General features: G+C 55.8%; 2 protein-coding genes across 2 annotated transcripts; one reads left to right on the top strand and one right to left on the bottom strand.

Moving 5' to 3' along the window:
* The first annotated feature begins 217 nt into the window (after positions 1-217).
* Positions 218-5,000, top strand: LOC119106451 (polyhomeotic-like protein 2). The gene is made up of 6 exons (XM_037230097.1): positions 218-361; positions 682-789; positions 1,470-1,544; positions 2,299-2,456; positions 3,355-3,486; positions 4,141-5,000. Exons 2-6 carry the CDS (start codon positions 735-737, stop codon positions 4,348-4,350), a joined length of 630 nt encoding a protein of 209 aa, XP_037085992.1. The 5' UTR covers positions 218-361; positions 682-734; the 3' UTR covers positions 4,351-5,000.
* A 2,759-nt stretch (positions 5,001-7,759) lies between these two features.
* LOC119105890 (uncharacterized) lies at positions 7,760-9,445 on the bottom strand. Its single transcript, XM_037229450.1, has 2 exons — positions 9,399-9,445; positions 7,760-8,730 (listed from the first exon to the last, which is right to left on the bottom strand). Exons 1-2 carry the CDS (start codon positions 9,408-9,410, stop codon positions 7,921-7,923), a joined length of 822 nt encoding a protein of 273 aa, XP_037085345.1. The 5' UTR covers positions 9,411-9,445; the 3' UTR covers positions 7,760-7,920.
* Between the last annotated feature and the right edge of the window lie 8,585 nt (positions 9,446-18,030).

Below are 18,030 nucleotides of genomic sequence, written 5' to 3'. Positions count from 1 at the left end.
TCGGCCGCCGCGCCGGTGTCGGCCCCGACCCCCGCGGCGCCCGCGCCCGCGCCTGCTGTCGCCCCTACTCCCGCCCCTGCGCCCCCCGCTCCCGCCCCCGCTCCTGCGACCGCCCCTGTGCCCGCTCCTGCCCCTGCCCCTGTCCCTGTCCCTGTCCCTGTCCCTGCCCCTGCCCCTGTCCCTGTGCCTGCCTCTGCCCCTGCGCCTGCGCCTGCGCCTGCCCCTGCCCCTGCCTCTGCGCCCGCGCCTACGCCTGCACCTGCGCCTGCACCCGCGCCTGCACCTGCTCCCTCCTCCACAGCCACGGACAGCGTGAAGGAGATCAAGACGGAGAAGTCTGTCACGAATGGGGAGCGCAAAGGTACGTCAAGGTTGTCTGTGTTCTTTTGTTTTGTTTGTTTTTTTGTCACGTACCCAAGTCTGTCATGAAAAGTAGTGATTTGCATTGCTGAGTATCAACGCTGGATTTGTTTATGTTTGCAGTTCGTGATGAAGTGTCCTGAGAGCAGGATTAGACCGATAAATAAGTGTTTTGTTGATTTTTCTCAGTATCAGAGCGTCCTAAGTGTTGTCGAATGCCATCTAAGCTATTCTCAACTAATGAGCGCCCGAGCATGGGGCTGTAATTGCTTGTGTACCAAGGTCTGGGCCGTGACATGACTTGTGTAGGTCGGCCCGCAGGCTCCTCCCAGAACACGGTGGACGTCAAAGAGAAGCCGGCGCTGCCCAAGGCCATGGTGAAGCCGCAGGTGCTGACGCATGTCATCGACGGCTTCATCATCCAGGAAGGTAGGCAGCCTGGCGCGGCGGGCGAGCAGCCGCTGTGCTGATTCTCTGCAGGGGCGAGGGCCGATGATGCAGTTCCCTGGGGTGGTCCCTGTTCTTTGAGCCGTGTCATTTGCTGTGTCTTCCAGTGAGTGTGTCGTGGCGTGCGATATCCTCCCGCTCCTGTTTCCATCCTCTGTTTATTTGATGCTCGCAGCCTTCCACTGTTTTGTGGCGTTATGTGTTATGTCATCTGTCCCCTTACTACCCCGTCGCCACCACCACTACCACCATCATTCACTCCCGCGTACTCTCATGGCCTCCGTCGGCGCTATGGTGCCCACATCCCACGTTGTAGCGGTATGTTGTGTGTCTGGTGTCTGGTGCTGTTTCCTGTCCGGTCCCGTCCGGTGCGGTATACGCAGTTCGGTGCTCCGTGCTCTCGCCCACCTGTCTGCAGTTCCGTGCTCTCGGCCACCTGTTCGCCGTCCCGTGCTTTCGGCCACCTGTGCGCCGTCCCGTGCTCTCTACCACCTGTCCGCTGTCCCGTGCTCTCGGCCACCTGTCCGCCGTCCCGTGCTCTCGGCCACCTGTCCGCCGTCCCGTGCTGTCGGTCACCTGTCCGCTGTCCCGTGCTCTCGGCCGCCGCCGTCCCGTGCTCTCGGCCACCGCCGCTCGGCTGACTCAACGTCGCTCTGTCGCAGCGTCGGAGCCGTTCAGCATGGGCAAGCACTCGAGCGACAAGGAGAACCACCCGGTGGCCACCAACGAGTTGCAGGGTGCGTGTTGTGTGCGGAGCCGGCCGGAACTCTGTCCCTGGCCGCCCCTGGTCCGGGGCACGGCACGGGCCAAGGGAACTCGGGTGCGACAGCTGGCCACGACTACACGCCGTTTGTTGGGTCCCAGTCCCAGTGCTATCAGTGTGCTAGTGTCACCTCGCGGGGCGGGGGAGCCGGGCAAGAGGTGTACATCCAGGCGCCATGTGCGTCTCAGGCGAAGGTGCAGCAGGCCCTGTAGTGAGGTTTTGTCATTCAGCCATCTGTGCTGTACATAACCTGCTCAGTAGTTGGCTTTCGATTTGCTTACACTCTTTTTGTGTAACCCATGTCGAGCTGCATGCGGGTTTTTATCGTGTTAGAATTGCCTTCCGGTGCTTGTCGTTATTTGGCGCCTCTCTGTGGCCCTCCAAATGACCGGTAGTAAAGGACCAGAAGTGCTGCAGAAATAAGGCAACTAATAACCAGGCGCTCAGCGGGCTGAGCCGCCGAGTCGCGTCAGCCGAAGCCGCTCCGAATGATTAAACGCCAGTCGCGGAAGCAGTTCCCACCTATTGCTCCAGCAAAAATCACGCGCAATGTTTCAAAAACAAATCCGACACTGCTCCCTATGGGTGCGTCCCGCGCCGACCCTGCACCGGCCGCGCTATGTGCCAAGCCCCGTGCACGTCAGACCCTGCTAACGCCGCTTTTCACGAGCCGCGTCATCTGAAATGACATCCGAGCCAGCCAGCTGACACGTGCTGACCGTCCGCAGCGAAGCGGCCGGCGTCGGACGCCTCCAGCCCCGCCGACATCAAGGCCAAGCAGAAGCGCTCCAAGTCGCAGTCGTCGCCGTCGCCGGGCCCCAAGAAGCCCGGTCGCAAGTCGTCTGTCTCCGAGCCGGCGGGCAAGAAGGCCCGCCTCGAGGACCGGGTGGGTGGCGCGGCGCGGCCGCTGGGCTCCGCGTGCTGGCTGGAGGGGGAGGGGGTCTGGTCAGGCCGGGGTGGAGGGTCTGCGAGGGTCTGGGAGAGGTTGGAGGGTCTGCAAGGGTTTGGTCAGGCCGGGATGGAGGGTCTGCGAGGGTCTGGGAGAGGTTGGAGGGTCTGCAAGGGTCTGGCCAGGCAGGGGTGGAGGGTCTGTGAGAGTCTGGGAGGGGTGCGTGTCTGTGTGTGTGAGGGGAGTCTGGCGGCGTTCGCCCCGTGTTCTGTCTCGGCAGTGGGGTGGCCGGGCTGTGCCGGAGTGGCTGTGCTCTCTCGCGGGGCCTGGGCGAGATGGAACGGCGGCGAAACGGCCTGACCACTGGGTGTCGGGACGGGCGCGGGACCGTGTCCCACCGTTACTGAGCGGTCCGCCCGCGACGGCGAGCGGCTGGGGCGCAGAGCTTTGTCCCGGTGTCGGGGTGAGGGATGTGCGGCGTTTCGTGTGTGGTGGCGCAGCCCTGCCGTGCCTGGCCCAGCGGGTTACGTCTCGTGAGCCTTGCTCGCATGGACTACGTCTCGGGCGACTTTATTCGGGCCGTCGGGTTTATGCACCTCTCGTCTGGTGTGGGCCAGATGATTGTTGCGGCTCAGTTTGGGACGACGTGTTCAGTGACAGCATTGGGATGGATTGCCTTTGTCAAGCACCAACTGCTGTGTGGAAGAGGCTGGGTAGTGGAGTCGAACCAGCTGGGTCCATGCCAGCTATGCTCGGGGCCATACTTCTTTCGCTGCGTTCCATTAGTTTCGGGCTAGTGTCGATGAGGGACGTGCAGGCACCGTCATCATGTGTCTTCGCTTGCCTTGCACGGAATCAAATCGGGTGGCTCATGACGCGGCGCGGGGTGTTCCAGGACTCGAACCCGGGACCTTCGGACTCGGAGTCATCGAGCGTCGAATCATCCAGCTCGGGCGCGCCGGCGCCGGCGGCTGAGGAGAAGGCGGCGCCGGTCAACCCGAACAAGCCCAACCCGCTCACCTGGAACGTGAGTACGGCCCGGGGGACGGCCGAACGGACCGGCCGTACCGACCACGCCGCTCTGTCGGCGCGACGGCGCCGCCGCCCTCACCGGGCAGCTCTGCCGAGCGGGCCGAGACGGCGCTGGTGTTATCAGCGGCCATTGGGGAGAGGCAGCGCAGCCGTTTGAATTGGAACGTGCCACCCGATTTGTGAGATGAGTGGAGGTGCTGTGAGCTCGTCAGCTGTTTCGAAATTGTGTGGTCGATCGTGAATGCCCGCCGAAGCGTCCAACTTACCGCTGAGTGTTGCAGTGAGGACTTTGCGCGTGCACAGCCATTGTTGTATGAGTAATGTTTTATCTGTGCGCTGTTGTTTTTTTTTTGTACTTTCGATATCGATTTGCGTCTAAAAATTTCCCTTTCTTTCTGTGCTATTTCGAGGAACTAAGTGACCTTTTGGAGTCATAATTTCGTGCTTAGGTTTTATCTCACATGCTTTGTCAGCCCCAGAGTTCAATGGTCAATGCCTTATCGAACCAGAGGTGGCTCTGGTCCGCGTGGTACGTGACATATCAGTCCCGTGTTGCGTTGGGCGGCATCTGCCGGGCCGCGGGGCCCACGCTCTCGCCGTGACGCGCCGTCAGCTGACGCGCCGCCGCGCTTCCGCCGCGCGCCGCCAGGTGGAGGACGTGGTGGACTTCATCAAGAACCTGCCGGGCTGCTCGGACTACGCCGAGGACTTCGCGCTGCAGGAGATCGACGGCCAGGCGCTGATGCTGCTGCGCGCCGACCACCTGATGCAGGCCATGTCGATCCGGCTGGGCCCGGCGCTCAAGATCTGCGCCAAGATCGACAGCATGCGCGCCTCGCAGGCGCAGCCGCAGCAATGATGCCGCGTCGGCCGCTGAGGCTGCCGCCCCGCCCCCGACCCCGCCCTCCCCCACTGCCAGCGGCCACGCCGCCCTCTGTGCAATCCCGGCCGGCGCCTGCGCCGTGCGCCCCGCAGGTCCAGTGCCAGATTTTATACCCGGCGGCGGCCCCAGGACGCGGTGACGTCACTGGTGCGGTGACGTCACTGGTGACGCGAGGCGGCCCCGGCGGCGAGCGTTCAACTGTGTTATTTATTTGACCGCGGCGCGCGAGCGACCTCGCGCGTTGGCGGGCGCGCGCCGGCCGCGGTTATATCGATGTTTGTGTGTATTTATGGACGTCGGTGTGGGAGAGGCCCCGCATGAGTGACCATTCGCCCGGAGTTGCCGAGCCGTGCGCAAGCCCTCGTCTCCGTTCATTTGTACATACGCGCGTCGATGAGTGTTTCCAGACGAGGACCTTTTAGCGTTGCGTTTCACTAGCGTTGCCGTGCTGGGGGCGTCGGGCTCGGTGTGCGGGCCGGAAGTGAACTCCTTCCGGTCTAAGATGAAAGGGTGCCGCCGCGGATGTGGGCGAGCTCGCCGATGACCAGTACAACCAGATGTAGCCATTAATGCCGTGCATGTTTTGTTCACCCACTAAGCTGGACGGAATACACCCAGATTTTAAAGGCTCTATTCAAGGTGGCTGGAGTCTGGAGGCGCGTCAACCATTTCGGCCGTTTGTGCGGACTTCAGAGTGCCGCATATGGATCAGAGCGGCGAAAGGGACATGCTCACAGGCGTGGCGGAGAGGCTCGCGATAGCAATGTATTCAAACCCAAGCTTCCGCTCGTTGAGCTAATTTTGGAGCCGACCGGAAGAAGTTATGGACTCGACGTCACAACTTGTTTACGTGGGCGCGACACAGCGTAGGGATGTAGCAGTCATCTGGAGACAAACTCAGAGCTATGAAATGAACTATGAAAGCTTTATGAAAAAAGACACCGACGACGATGTTTTTCCCCTTCATTCTCCATCGGCTGTTGACGCAAGCAGTTGGGCACTCGTTACCCTCAACACTGACAAATCTGCGGTGAGCAGCAGTACGTGAACAGCAGTTCCTAGGCTCATTCGCAAGAAAGCGTTTTCGCATTTTCAAGCATCATTCGCATGTGTAAGTTGCGAGAAAACTGATGATACAAGAAGGTGGTAAACGAAGTACGTTAGCAGCGATTTAAGTTGTAAAAGGCTTGCGGAGAAGGCACACGTGCATCAGTAGTTTGAAATGCTACAGCATGGTTGCGACAAGGTAAATTCGAAGCCTGGGTCTTGGTTGTTAAGTTCCTAGTGTCATCAGGATGCCGTCGCCGTGTGATGCCTTTGGGTCGCAATGTTACGGCTTATGTAGAGTTTTTATGCTGAGGTAGCGGCCAGTGGGCAGGGGCGGCACCAACGGCGGGGGGACGTGGATGGCCCCCTCTATCGCCAGATAAGGGGAGAGACAGCTAAGCCATTTAGGTATAGTCATTTTTAGTATTTCTTTATAGTTAACACCCACAGGGCAAATATTAAGTTCTCAGAAAGTTATATGGGTATCAGTTCTCGCCCCACTCCACGGTTTCCGCGTCCCACGCCTTCCAGTGGTGCAGCGCAAAGCACATGAGAAATTTGCATGACAATGATCTTTTATGGAGAACACCAGCTACTAAGCGCTTGAATATCGCCCAGTTTATTGTGTTCAAGTGTCGTAATGACTTAACAACCTCGCCCCCCCCCCCCTGTCAAAACTCGGTGGCGCCGCCTCTGCCGGGAGGCACTGGTTAGACGGCGTTGTAGTGCAAACGTTACAGTGCAACGTTTCAAGCCTGCCAAACACACTTGGTAAATGGCAAGGTCAGATCCGCCCGCTAATTGAATGCAACATCTTTATTTCGCAAAACTATTTCAACGGGGTACTAGCCCGAGACACCCCCTTAATACAAAATTGCTGCTAGTCACATCAAAACTGCGGCCAGTGATGACAATTATATCAAAATTCTGTATTATGATATAATGAATTGTTATAGTGGCCTCATGTCGTTTCAGGGACATTGCTTAACAGATGTCACATCAAGGGACAACGGCACTTGTTCGTACTCTGAGCGAGCAAGAAAGCCCGTTTTACGTGGACCGGATTTTATATAATCTGGCCTGGACGTATATATATAAGCCATCGATGCATTGATATAGGCTATTGGCTTAATGCCATCTGTTTGTTTAATCTCTTGCGCGTCGCTGACACGCCAAGAGGTCATTCGGCCACTCGGAAGGACACCCACAGACAAACCAATCGGCCACTCGGACGGACACACACAGACCAATCGGCCACTCGGACGGACACACACAGACCAATCGGCCACTCAGACGGACACACACAGACAGACTAATCTGCAACACGGACGGACACACACAGACAAACTAATCTGCGACTCGGACGGACACACACACAGGCAGACCGAGGGGCGATTCGGACGGACACACACAGAGCAATCGGCCACTCGGACGGAAACACACAGGCAGAGCAATCGTCGACTCGGACGGACACACACACAGGCAGACCGAGGGGCGATTCGGACGGACACACACAGAGCAATCGGCCACTCGGACGGAAACACACAGGCAGAGCAATCGTCGACTCGGACGGACACACACAGACAGAGCAGTCGGTCACCAGCCTAGTCCGTCCTAATTTCCAGCAGGGAACGCCTCACATGTCCCTGGCGTCCGCTCGTTACACTGCCGTCGGCCTGAGCTTCGCGACCATACGTTGTTCGAGCCGAGTGCTTTGTGCCGTGAGGCTTGAGTGCTGGAATGCTCGGTGGCTTTGTGCTTGGATGCCTAATGCCTGATGCCGTACTGCCTGTATATAAGTGTTTTGGTCATAAAGTAAATGCATTGCTTTTACGCATTGCAAGTCTGGCTTGTAGCGGCCATAGGCGCGCACGGTCGTTTCCGCAGCTTCCTTTCGGTGCTCTCACGCGTGATTTGCGAAGACCGCAGCAGGCTGTGCCGCGGCCGGAGCAGGTCTGACCTCAGTTACACGGTGAGGCGGGACATGGCCTGGCGGTGGAGCGACAGGGCAGCCATGCTCGGTCGGCGGGGCACCGGCAAAATGGCTTCCCTCTCAGGCGCATGGCGGAAAAATCAGCAGTTTTAGTGTGCAGACTTTCTGTGCCAGAACACGCAAACAATCAGGCAAAGTACAGACACCGTCTTCCGTAACTTGCCAGAATTGCATCATCCGGAAGCCACAATATGAGTGGTTTAAAGACAGTTTAGTCTGCGTATGGCTACCACGTTTTCCTCACGTGTGCCGATGTCGCCTTGCATTGTCTTTTCCTGTCTCCTGTCGTTATTCGCCATCTCGAGTTCCTCAGCCATTCCGCAGTTTTCTTCGCTAAATCATGTGTGAAAATATACCAAGGTGTATTTTCATGACAGTTGCCATGGTATATGGACATACACATGAGCTTTCAAGGACACACCAGCACAAAAACCGGCACGAGATTCAGACGGAAGACCAGGTCAAAACAATTTCACAAGAGAACTCAGTTCAAAAAAATGCGCAGTTTAGTAAAAGAAACGGTTGAAGCCAGCGAAGGGGGCGGCGTAGGGCAGACCGGCGTAGGGCAGACCAGCGTAGGGCAGACCGTTGTAGGCCAGAGGGCGAGCGGCGTAGGTCAGGGGGAGAGCGGCGCGGGCCTCGGCCGTCTTGAAGGCAGCCTCGAAGCGGGCCTTCTCAGCGGCCACCTCGGGGGTGTCGGCCAGGTAAGAGGCGACGGGGGTGGCGCCGGCCTCGGCGGCGGCGGCAGCCTCGGCGAACAGGGCGCGGAAGCGGGCCTTCTCAGCGGTCACCTCCGGGGTGTCGGAGACAGGCTCGGGCGCCGAGCGGCGCGTGCGGGAGGCGGCCTCGGCGAACAGACGGGTGAACTCGGCGCGCGCCGCCTGCACCTCGGGCGTGTCCTGGACGGGGGCCGGTCCCACCAGGGTGTGGACGGGCGCCTTCAGGTTGGCGACGGGGGCCACGGGCAGGTTGGTGCCCTCCACCTGGAAGCCGTTGGCGCCGGCCGTGTAGGAGATGGTCTGCACCTGGCCTTCGGCGTCGACGTAGTTGTAGGAGCCGGCGGTGGTACCGTCAGCACGCCGGGTCTCCACCTTGTTGGAGAGGCCGTCGGCGTAGCCGTAGTGGTAGCCGCCGAACGTGTCCTGGGCGTGGTACTGCGAGCCGTAGGCGATCGGGGCGGCGTAGCTCCTCAGGTTGAGGCCGTACGCGCCCGCATAGCCAGCGTAGCCAGGGTAGCCAGCGTAGCCAGCGTAGCCGAAGTTGGCGTACGGCAGGTACTGGGCGGTGGCGATCGCCGCCAGGGCAGACAACACGACCTGCGGCAGGGAGAGGGGGAGGGGAGGTCATGACGATCCCGTGCTGAAGCTGGCGCTGGGACAGTGGGACCAGGTCTGAGACGGACACACGGAGACAGTGGGACCAGGTCTGAAACGGACGCATGGGGCAGTGAGACCAAGTCTGGGATGGACGCACAGGGCGGTGAAGCCACGCCTGAAGTAGAGAGGGACGCCGGGACAGGAAGAATAATCCGGAGGCGGAGCGCTGGGACAGCGGGCCGCCTCGCAGGGAGTGAGATAGATGAGGCAGATAAGGGCACAATTCTGAGCCAGTGATGTCAGCCAGTGATTTCATGGGACCATGAAAACAACTTGTTGTGGCTTCAGGACAAAATGCAACTGAAGCTCACAAAGTTTTTGAAAATGTAAAGGTAAAATAAACAACAAATATGGTCAAGGACGAGCAAATATAGTTTTGTAAATCACTCCGTGGCTGAAATCCGTTAAGGGGAGTTTTTGAACCCCTGATTTGAACGTTTACAACCTTGCTGCTTCTCTAGTAATGATATATTCTGCACCGGGTTTTCCAAATGAACGAGTCTTTAAAAACTAGCGCTAGTGTCCAGATACTCGAACGTTATGGATGCCTGGGCTGCTCCGGTGGACAAACGGCGGGGGGGGGGACCTCCGGCGGACGGACCACTCACCAGGACTTTCATGGCTGAACTCGGCTGGGTGAGTGTGTGCCGCTGAGAGGGGCCCGTCCGGTTTTATAGGGCGGTGCCCGGACCGGGCGACCACGCCCTGCAGCCGCAGGGACCGAGGACGGCACGTGACTACAGACGACCGGACCGGAGAGCGGCTCATGGAGCCGGCAGGGACCATCTCCCGACGGGCCGGAGAGCGGCTCATGGAGCCGGCAGGGACCATCTCCCGACGGGCCGGAGAGCGGCTCATGGAGCCGGCAGGCACCATCTCCCGACGGACCGGAGAGCGGCCCATGGGGCCGGCAGGCACCATCTCCCGACGGGCCGGAGAGCGGCCCATGGGGCCGGCAGGCACCATCTCCCGACGGGCCGGAGAGCGGCCCATGGGGCCGGCAGGGACCATCTCCTGACGGGCCGGAGAGCGGCCCATGGAGCCGGCAGGGGCCATCTCCCGACGGGCCGGAGAGCGGCTCATGGAGCCGGCAGGAGCCATCTCCCGACGGGCCGGAGAGCGGCCCATGGGGCCGGCAGGCACCATCTCCCGACGGACCGGAGAGCGGCTCATGGAGCCGGCAGGCACCATCTCCCGACGGGCCGGAGAGCGGCCCATGGAGCCGGCAGGGGCCATCTCCCGACGGGCCGGAGAGCGGCCCATGGAGCCGGCAGGCACCATCTCCCGACGGACCGGAGAGCGGCCCATGGGGTCGGCAGGGACCATCTCCTGACGGGCCGGAGAGCGGCCCATGGAGCCGGCAGGGACCATCTCCCGACGGGCCGGAGAGCGGCCCATGGGGCCGGCAGGGACCATCTCCTGACGGGCCGGAGAGCGGCCCATGGGGCCGGCAGGGACCACCTCCCGACGGGCCGGCGCAGCGGATGCCATTCACTGGCCTCAGAACTCTGCTGGTGGCGCGGCCGGAGTCAGGGTTGTAGTTTCCTATTCAGTGTGTGTGTGAGGGGGGGGGGGGCGGCGGATGAACTTGAGCTCCACTCCTAACTTCGAGAAGAAAGTGGGCAAAACACGGGAAGCTTATTTACTGCCATAGCTTTGTGAGAAGCTTGGTCAATTTGACTGTTCATCGCCCCTCCCCCCCCCCCCTCAGCTCATTTCGTGAATTTACGCCCCTGCTCGTGGCTGTGTGTAATCAGGCTAAAGTGATGGTCTGATTTTGCAGATGCATGTGCAATGTATTGAACCACACTCCGGTATCAAATGATCTGTCGTCATTAGTATGCCTTAGACATCGGTATTGCTCCCTCATCTAAGGCCGTCTGGAAGAGATATCGCGTGCTCGGCTGCTTTCTGGTGAATGGGCTCACCAGATCGAGGTTGGCAGATAACCGGGGTGCCCATGGCCACCGGTCTTTCACGCTCATGCAATTATTTTGAGTCAGTTACATTTTGCGGTGCGAGTTTGAGCTAGAGTGATGTTTTTAGCCTCTTCAGGGTGTCGAGCTTACGAAACGAACGGCAGTGGATGGAACCTTGCGTGCTGCACCAAGACGCCAAGAATATGTAGCTCATAACAAGAAACGTGTCTTCTCCACAAAGTTCTTGCCAAACTTGGTGTCGATCGAGGCCTGTATTCGACTAGCGTGGATGCGGCCCTCTTCGCTGCAAAATTGCACGCTTGCTTTATCTCTTCCACGTCGATTATAAAATGTCGCCCAGGATTCATTTATTGCGACGGTGTTGCTCTTTATTCGATGTATTCGCAGGTCGCATGCGAATTTTCTTTACCTCAGCGGTAAGAGTATAGCGTATACCTCTGCAGTGCACCCTTCCGTACTCCTGATCCTGTCCAATGCGTCAGCCTGTTTCTTGCCCACCCGCGGCATCCACCGCAGCAGTAAGACTTGAGCGGTGACCTTTCAGGTCAGGTTTCTCCACCAGCTTGACCTCAGGTTTCATACGCGCGTGGCCGGAGCCGCCCTTTTGCGACCTGTGACTAACGGCCGTTGGACCTGGATTAAACCGACTTAACTATCGGCAGACCGCCTGCAGTGATGGTGCATCATCACCTGCTCTTCTGAGAAAGTGCTGAGTATGAACAGGCTGACCTTCGACAAGAACGCGAGTCTTACTCGCCTTCGGCCTCATCCCATCAACACCGGACGAACACCGTCGCATGGAGAGCAGCTGGCCAGATGCAAAGGCAATGCATGCTAGGCCGTGTTCCCAGCATAAATTATGCGCGTATATTTAAAATGCACGTTTGTGTCGATTAAAATATGGTTCGACGGTCGTTTAATGTGCAAGGAAATCTTCTCGAATTGTTTGCGATTATCAACGATGATTGCGATTATATTGCGATTACTATATTGCGATTATTAATATTGCGATTATCAACGACTGCGCGTTCCAAAAGCCAGCATGCATCACTAGTCTAGTTTATTCAATTTGACTCTAATTAGGCCAGACGACTGGGCACCACCGAGCAAGCAAATAGAATATGTGCTTTTCTGAACAAGACAAATGGCGGTGCCAGCTCATCATGTTTATAGTCCTTGTCAGGGAACCATGGCCTCCTTCCATCGCTTTGACACTACATTATCGGAATGCTTGGAGGATGTAACACAGTGCGTGGCTGGAATCTGCCGCTCTAAAAAGCATATCGGAATGACGACCATCTACGCTGGAATGAAGCCAGCACCCATACCAATTCACACGGATTGCCAACATCTGACCACCGTCCGCTCGATTCCGGAGGGTCTGAAGAGCGTTCCAGCCGGCTGTTGGCGGGCGGCGCCATCTCCGCCTGGGATCACCGTCTGCGGGCGGAAGGAGGAGCCGCGAGGACGACCTGGCGGCCCCACCCAAACCGGTGGACCGGTCCACGGGGCCGGCCTTGAGGTGAGCTGCTAGGCGGGCTCTTCACCGGGGGGCCGGCGCGGTGCGGCAGGGCGTGACGGCGATACAAAAAGTGAAAGCATCGAGACGTTTTGAATCCGACTATTTCTTGACATTGGTATATACAGTTGAGGATGCCACTGCAACTGCCGTGCTGTAGTTCGACGAGTCGCTGTCGCATAGCAAGAGAATGTGCTGTCATGTGCTTTCCTCAGGCGACAAATGCTATTCAACTGCGTCACCCAGTAGCTCGGCCGGTGTCGCCGCACCTGGAGGACGGGGACAAAGTATCGCACGTGGGCGGCGAGCGTTCAAGCCTCACGGGAAGCCGGCGGGCCGTGCGCCACCGAGGCCCCCGCTCCTCAGTCTGTGCGGTACAGGGGCTGGGAGCAAGGCGGGCCGGCCGCGGTTCTAGGCCATTACGTCGGGCGGTTCTGGGTCATCACGGACGGCCTACTGGCGTCAGGCATAACGGAACGAACCAGGGCACTTACGTCCAAACGGCACCGGACGGTGGTACACTGGGCTAGGAGGGGTGCGAGACCCCCTCTTTCGATACATGGCAAGCGTCGAAGGCGTGCGGAGGATCTCTCTCAGATCTTTAACATTCAAAAGAGAGCACAGTCAGCCAAACGTTCCTTTTCTTTCGGAAATTTCAAAAAGATTCGTTGCATAAATAACTTCCTGAATACGGCACCACAGTCACCTGGCTTCGTTTGGCTCCCCCACTGGTACAGTATAGGCGGAGTTGCGGGGAAGGGGTGGGCATTGTTGACGGACGGGCCGGCCGTGTGGCTGGCCCGTGTCCGTCGCGCGGCTGGCATGGCTGAGAGAGCGCCCCCGGCGTGCACCACCTGGCCGTCCGGCCGAGCGGCGGCCGCCGAGGGGCGAGGTCGCCCGGTGCCGGAGATAGGGCACGACGTGCTGGAGGCGGGTTCACCTGCACCGTCCGTCCCCTGGCCAAGTCCCGGCAGCTGCCGGTGGCGCGGGCTGTGGGACCCGGCTGAGTGTCACGCTCAGGGAGGTCGGCTGCGGTGCGATGCGGTGGTGATGCGACCGACCTCAGGCTCGGACATTCTCCTCAGGGATGCAACTTTTCTTTGGACTTGAGAAGTCTCCACGAGGTCGGCATGGTTAAAACCAAATACATACGTCAGGCGTGGGCGGGGAAGTTGAGTACTTCAGCAGTACGTTTGTCTTATCTGTGCTGAGTTCTGCAGTACGTCTGCCTTGTCTGTACTGAAGTGCCTTGTCTGTACTGTTTGCCTTACCTGTACTGTAAAGCAGCATCCTACAGATGCTATTTTCAAGATCACATTGAAACGAGCTGGAATCATAGGCACGCCATGTGTATGTGTGCAAAACACGCAAAAGCAATGCAATCTTAGTTCACCGCTTGCCACTCCAATCAACTTTTGCTTCCCAGCAGCAATAGCGCACGGGTCCAAAGGAAGCATGGGTACGTGAACGAAATTGCGCCTAACGGGTATTGACCAACCAAGCACTACGACGCGTTTTCTCCACATAATAGAAGGGTCACTGAGCGAGATGTAGCCCACAGCAGCCAGTTTCTAGTTTGGCCTGTCTTTCACTGCATCACAATGCAGTCAATGCGACTTCACAGGTGATCAATGGACATAAGGAATGCAGGTGCGCAGCCACGGACAAAAAGTAAATTGCGTACAGTTTGTTTTGAGGCTGTTTGATTGGGTGAAAATGAGAGCACCCAAATTGTGGTCTGAACCGAACCACCACTGAGGTATGGGGCTAAAGCCGTAGTATTGCGCACAGTGTATGACCAGTTTAGTTCTGATGAAGCGTTTTGCATCAATTCAGGAAATACTTTTCAAGCTTCAAGATGCTTCAGGGTCAAGATTTACACCTGTTGGTATCCGGAATTGGGCGTTCTCTGGACCATGTGGGACCATTTTAGTGCCATGAAGTCAGCCTCACATTCCGGTAATTTACCACCGGCTTGGTGAATGGCTGACGTCCGAACTAGGTCACGCGAGATCACTCTGATTTTACAGGACTATGACAGACTTGTCGAGGGAGCTCTTATGGTCTGGAGATCCTTACGTAAGTGCAGACAGCAACCATAAACACAATGTGGTCCAGTCGATTACCCTGAGGTTAATTTAGCGAAACAATCGCAAGGAGGTCCTGCTAGACTCTTTCCTAGCTCCCAAAGTTGGCTTTTGGTTTTCACATCCCCGTCATAAAAACCGGATCCTAGTTTCTTGTCCTTGCTGGTTCTTTTCGAAGTCCCATATACGGGCTCCTGGTTTCTGGTGGCTCCTTCACAAACACCAGACATCGATTGCCGGCTCCCCTGGCCCTTTCAGAAACACTTCGTTCTTTGTGCTTTTTTATCAAGACCAGGGCCTGGCTCTTGGTTCCCATCTGCCTCTCACAACTGCAAAACTCAATAGTTTGCGGATTTAATTGTTTTGTTACTCCAAACAAGCAGCTCATGGTTACTGGACAAGAACGATGAGCTGCGGTAGCACCTCATGGGCCCTGCTTCTCATTGGCTTATTTGTAAACACCAGATCGGATTATTAGGTGTAAGTCAAGTGCCATTACCAAGCGTGTCGTATGAAATCAAATATGTCTTACACATCTTTGTAGTATCTATTCGTGCAACGTGCCTACGCTGGATTTTGATTCTTGCTATTGCGTTATTTCAAGGTGAATCTGGGTCCCGGGTGGTTCTCTCGGCATAATTCCAGGCTGGATCTTGGTTCATGTTGGATTGCAGTGCAATTACAACGAGGATCGTGGATGTTTACAGATATTTCGGTTAAATGTCGAGCTGGGTTCCGACTTCTGCTGGTTTCTTTAACAAGGTTCAACGGTGAATGTTGAATCTTCACGTATCTCCGGTTTGATTTCAAACTGGTTCCTGCGTTCTTCCTAGTGCCGATGCTAGCGACCAGTAACGACCAGTAACTGGTCTCGTCTCAGGCACTGCATGTGCATGTCTGGTTTCTGCGAGTGCTTGAGGGAGCTTCGGGGGCTTCTGAATCTGCTTCGACGCTCTATTCAGCTTTGGAAGGTTTTATAGGTTATCCTATATTCCAACGTGGTTACGGAGAGCTCCCAATTTGCCGGTGATCTGAAAGCAGTTCAAAATTTTTTGGAACGCCTTGAGAGATCCGAGTTCCAAATGTGCTACGACACCTTCCTGGATTCAGGGAGCTATTTAGGATGGCAGGAGACTTCTGCGCGGACAGTCGCGACACAAGTACCGGGAGTGAGATATTGGCCGGATGTCTAAACGGTTCAACAGACTCACGATGCGGTTAAGAGGGAGGAAAAAATGAAAAGAAAGGAACCCTGCTGAAACGACAGCTTTGCAGTCAGCTTTCAGCCGGGTATCAGAGACAACCAGAAGTGGTTTCGTGGTTTTGAGTCGGCTAACGGCCATGCTGTATGTTTTAAACGGTTCCGAATACCCCCACTCAATCAGTGAGCATCTGAGTCTCCCGGGAAATCCGTGGGTTCGGACTCTGGAACTTGAGAGTGTCCCGGCCGGTCGGGGCTCTGGGCCGGGGACTCCGACTGAGTCGGGGTTCTGAGTTTCCGAAACGCCCCTTTAGCCCCACCATGGACCTGCAGTTCTCAGATAGCCAATATGCTTAAACGACGCTGGCTGAGCCAACAAGTAGAGTTAGATTGCGAATAACACGCATCGGTGGCGATTTCCGTTTGTGTTCACTAGGGCGCGAGTCCCGGTACGGTCGGACTCAAATCAGATAAGGACTCTGGACCTGCGATCTTTTGGGACTCGAGTTCGAGTGGCCAGGCTTCATTTCGCGACGGAATCTGAAACAGACTCAGACCCTCCATTTTCAGCAAACAGCCGACTCCGACTCCGACTCCGACTCATGTCAAAATAAACCAGAATGGGATACGAACTTGAAGATTCCACAAATCTACAGCTTGAATACTCGAATCATAGCGATAGAAACTTGAACAAAACGCAGCCCTACTCGGTAGCATATTTCTAGTACACATACGTCAGCTTAGTCTACACTCACGGCGCATGCATGAATTTGGTTTGTATAACTCAACGGCCACCCACGTATAAGCCATTAAAATTTGATGGTCTCTCATGTTTTGATAGAGGCCTATAACTAATAGCATGACCTCGGCCTTGGACTTCGACTCCTCGTCCTGGAAATCAGATTCGGGATCAACCCTGAATGCGCTGAAGCTGAATACATCATACTTGAACATAAGGCTTTTTGCTCGGGACTCGGACTAATGGAACACAGAAAATATTAGACACATTGTAAGAAGGTATTGAACACATTAAAAGGGTATATTTAAGCCCATATTTTCCTACTGGTTCCGACTTTGGACTTAGTGCACCAGAACTGGGACTCAAACTCGCGATCAAGTTTTTGAACCCAGGTCTTGCCGGCATCCATATCTGTAAAGTAAGCGGTTGGATGCTGTGAGGCCTTTGGACTTATGGGGGATGGTGGGGAGTTACTCAGCGTTGCAGAGGATTGAGCCACTGAATTACTGTAAGAAATGCAATCTCTTGTCTTCCTCAGCTGTACCAATGCGTCTGTGGCAACTGCACGTTTGCACCCTGGGTTACAATCCCTTCTACCGCCATCTGTCCGCGGGCGCTTCTCCACCTGACGCCACGACACTGTCGTAACAAGATCTCACGCGCCAATCCCGTGATCAGCGGCGGACAGAGACGTGGATGGGTGCCAGGGCTAGACCCGCCCCTCCAATCTTCTCCCAGGGTCGGTGAGGTAGACGCCCCGCCCCTACTAATGGCTGGCTTTCTGAGAAGTGACCCCTGGGGACGAGCTACCAGGGACGCGGGTTTCACCCGCCCCATGTGCTGATATGGCCGGAAATGAGGATATGTTGTGCACGCACGCACGCAAGCATACACAACGCACATACACATATATGTGTGCACATATATATATATATATATATATATATATATATATATATATATATATATATATATATATATATGCATATATATACATATATGTGTTGTGCATTTCACATCAATAGATTAGAATAGAATAGAATAAATAGACATCAAAGACAATAGGCAGATTGTGCGAGATGCTGTCAGGCTTTTAGCATTGAAGGGTCTGTCTCCATTTAATAAGGATCCTAAAATCAATTTACGGACATGCCATGGGCACTTCCGGCTACCAAAAAAGTTTTCAAGTCTGGTTTTCATATATATATATATATATATATATATATATATATATATATATATATATATATATGTGACACATATTTTTCCGTCTTTCATGTGACTTCCGAAAGCAGTGTCAATACCACATAATGCTTAAAGATTAAACAAAACCAGTAAGTGCACATATAACACGTAAAATGACGCCTCTGCAATATCAACCGAATGTGCCTATGCCCAAACAACCAACGAGAGTTTTAACTTTTAGACTGTTTTAGCTCTAAATGTTCTGCAAAAACACAACGGCAGAAGCGGTGACAGCACGTGATGGACATTGACGGAGGGCGTACGAAAATAGCAGTCGTACCTGGGAAATTGTGGATATTGGATAGTAGCACGTGCACTGGAATTCAACATCAGTTTTCACTTTTCCCTTTAAGATACGTTCTAGACTCAAGGGCTGCAGGCATGTGATGATCCAATCACCTCCTGATCTGGCTTTTAACTCCAGGCACGGAACACATTAAATATGCTTGGCCAGTGTTAGGGAGATACCATCGAGCGTTCTTTTGGAGTCCTAACTACATCGCACTAGC

Source organism: Pollicipes pollicipes, unplaced genomic scaffold (assembly GCF_011947565.3).
Source record: "Pollicipes pollicipes isolate AB1234 unplaced genomic scaffold, Ppol_2.1 Scaffold_6138;HRSCAF=7277_pilon_pilon_pilon, whole genome shotgun sequence".
Classification (NCBI taxonomy): Eukaryota; Metazoa; Arthropoda; class Thecostraca; order Pollicipedomorpha; family Pollicipedidae; genus Pollicipes; species Pollicipes pollicipes.
The sequence above is the reverse complement of the archived record's forward strand: the minus strand, read 5'-3'. Positions and strand labels throughout refer to the sequence as shown.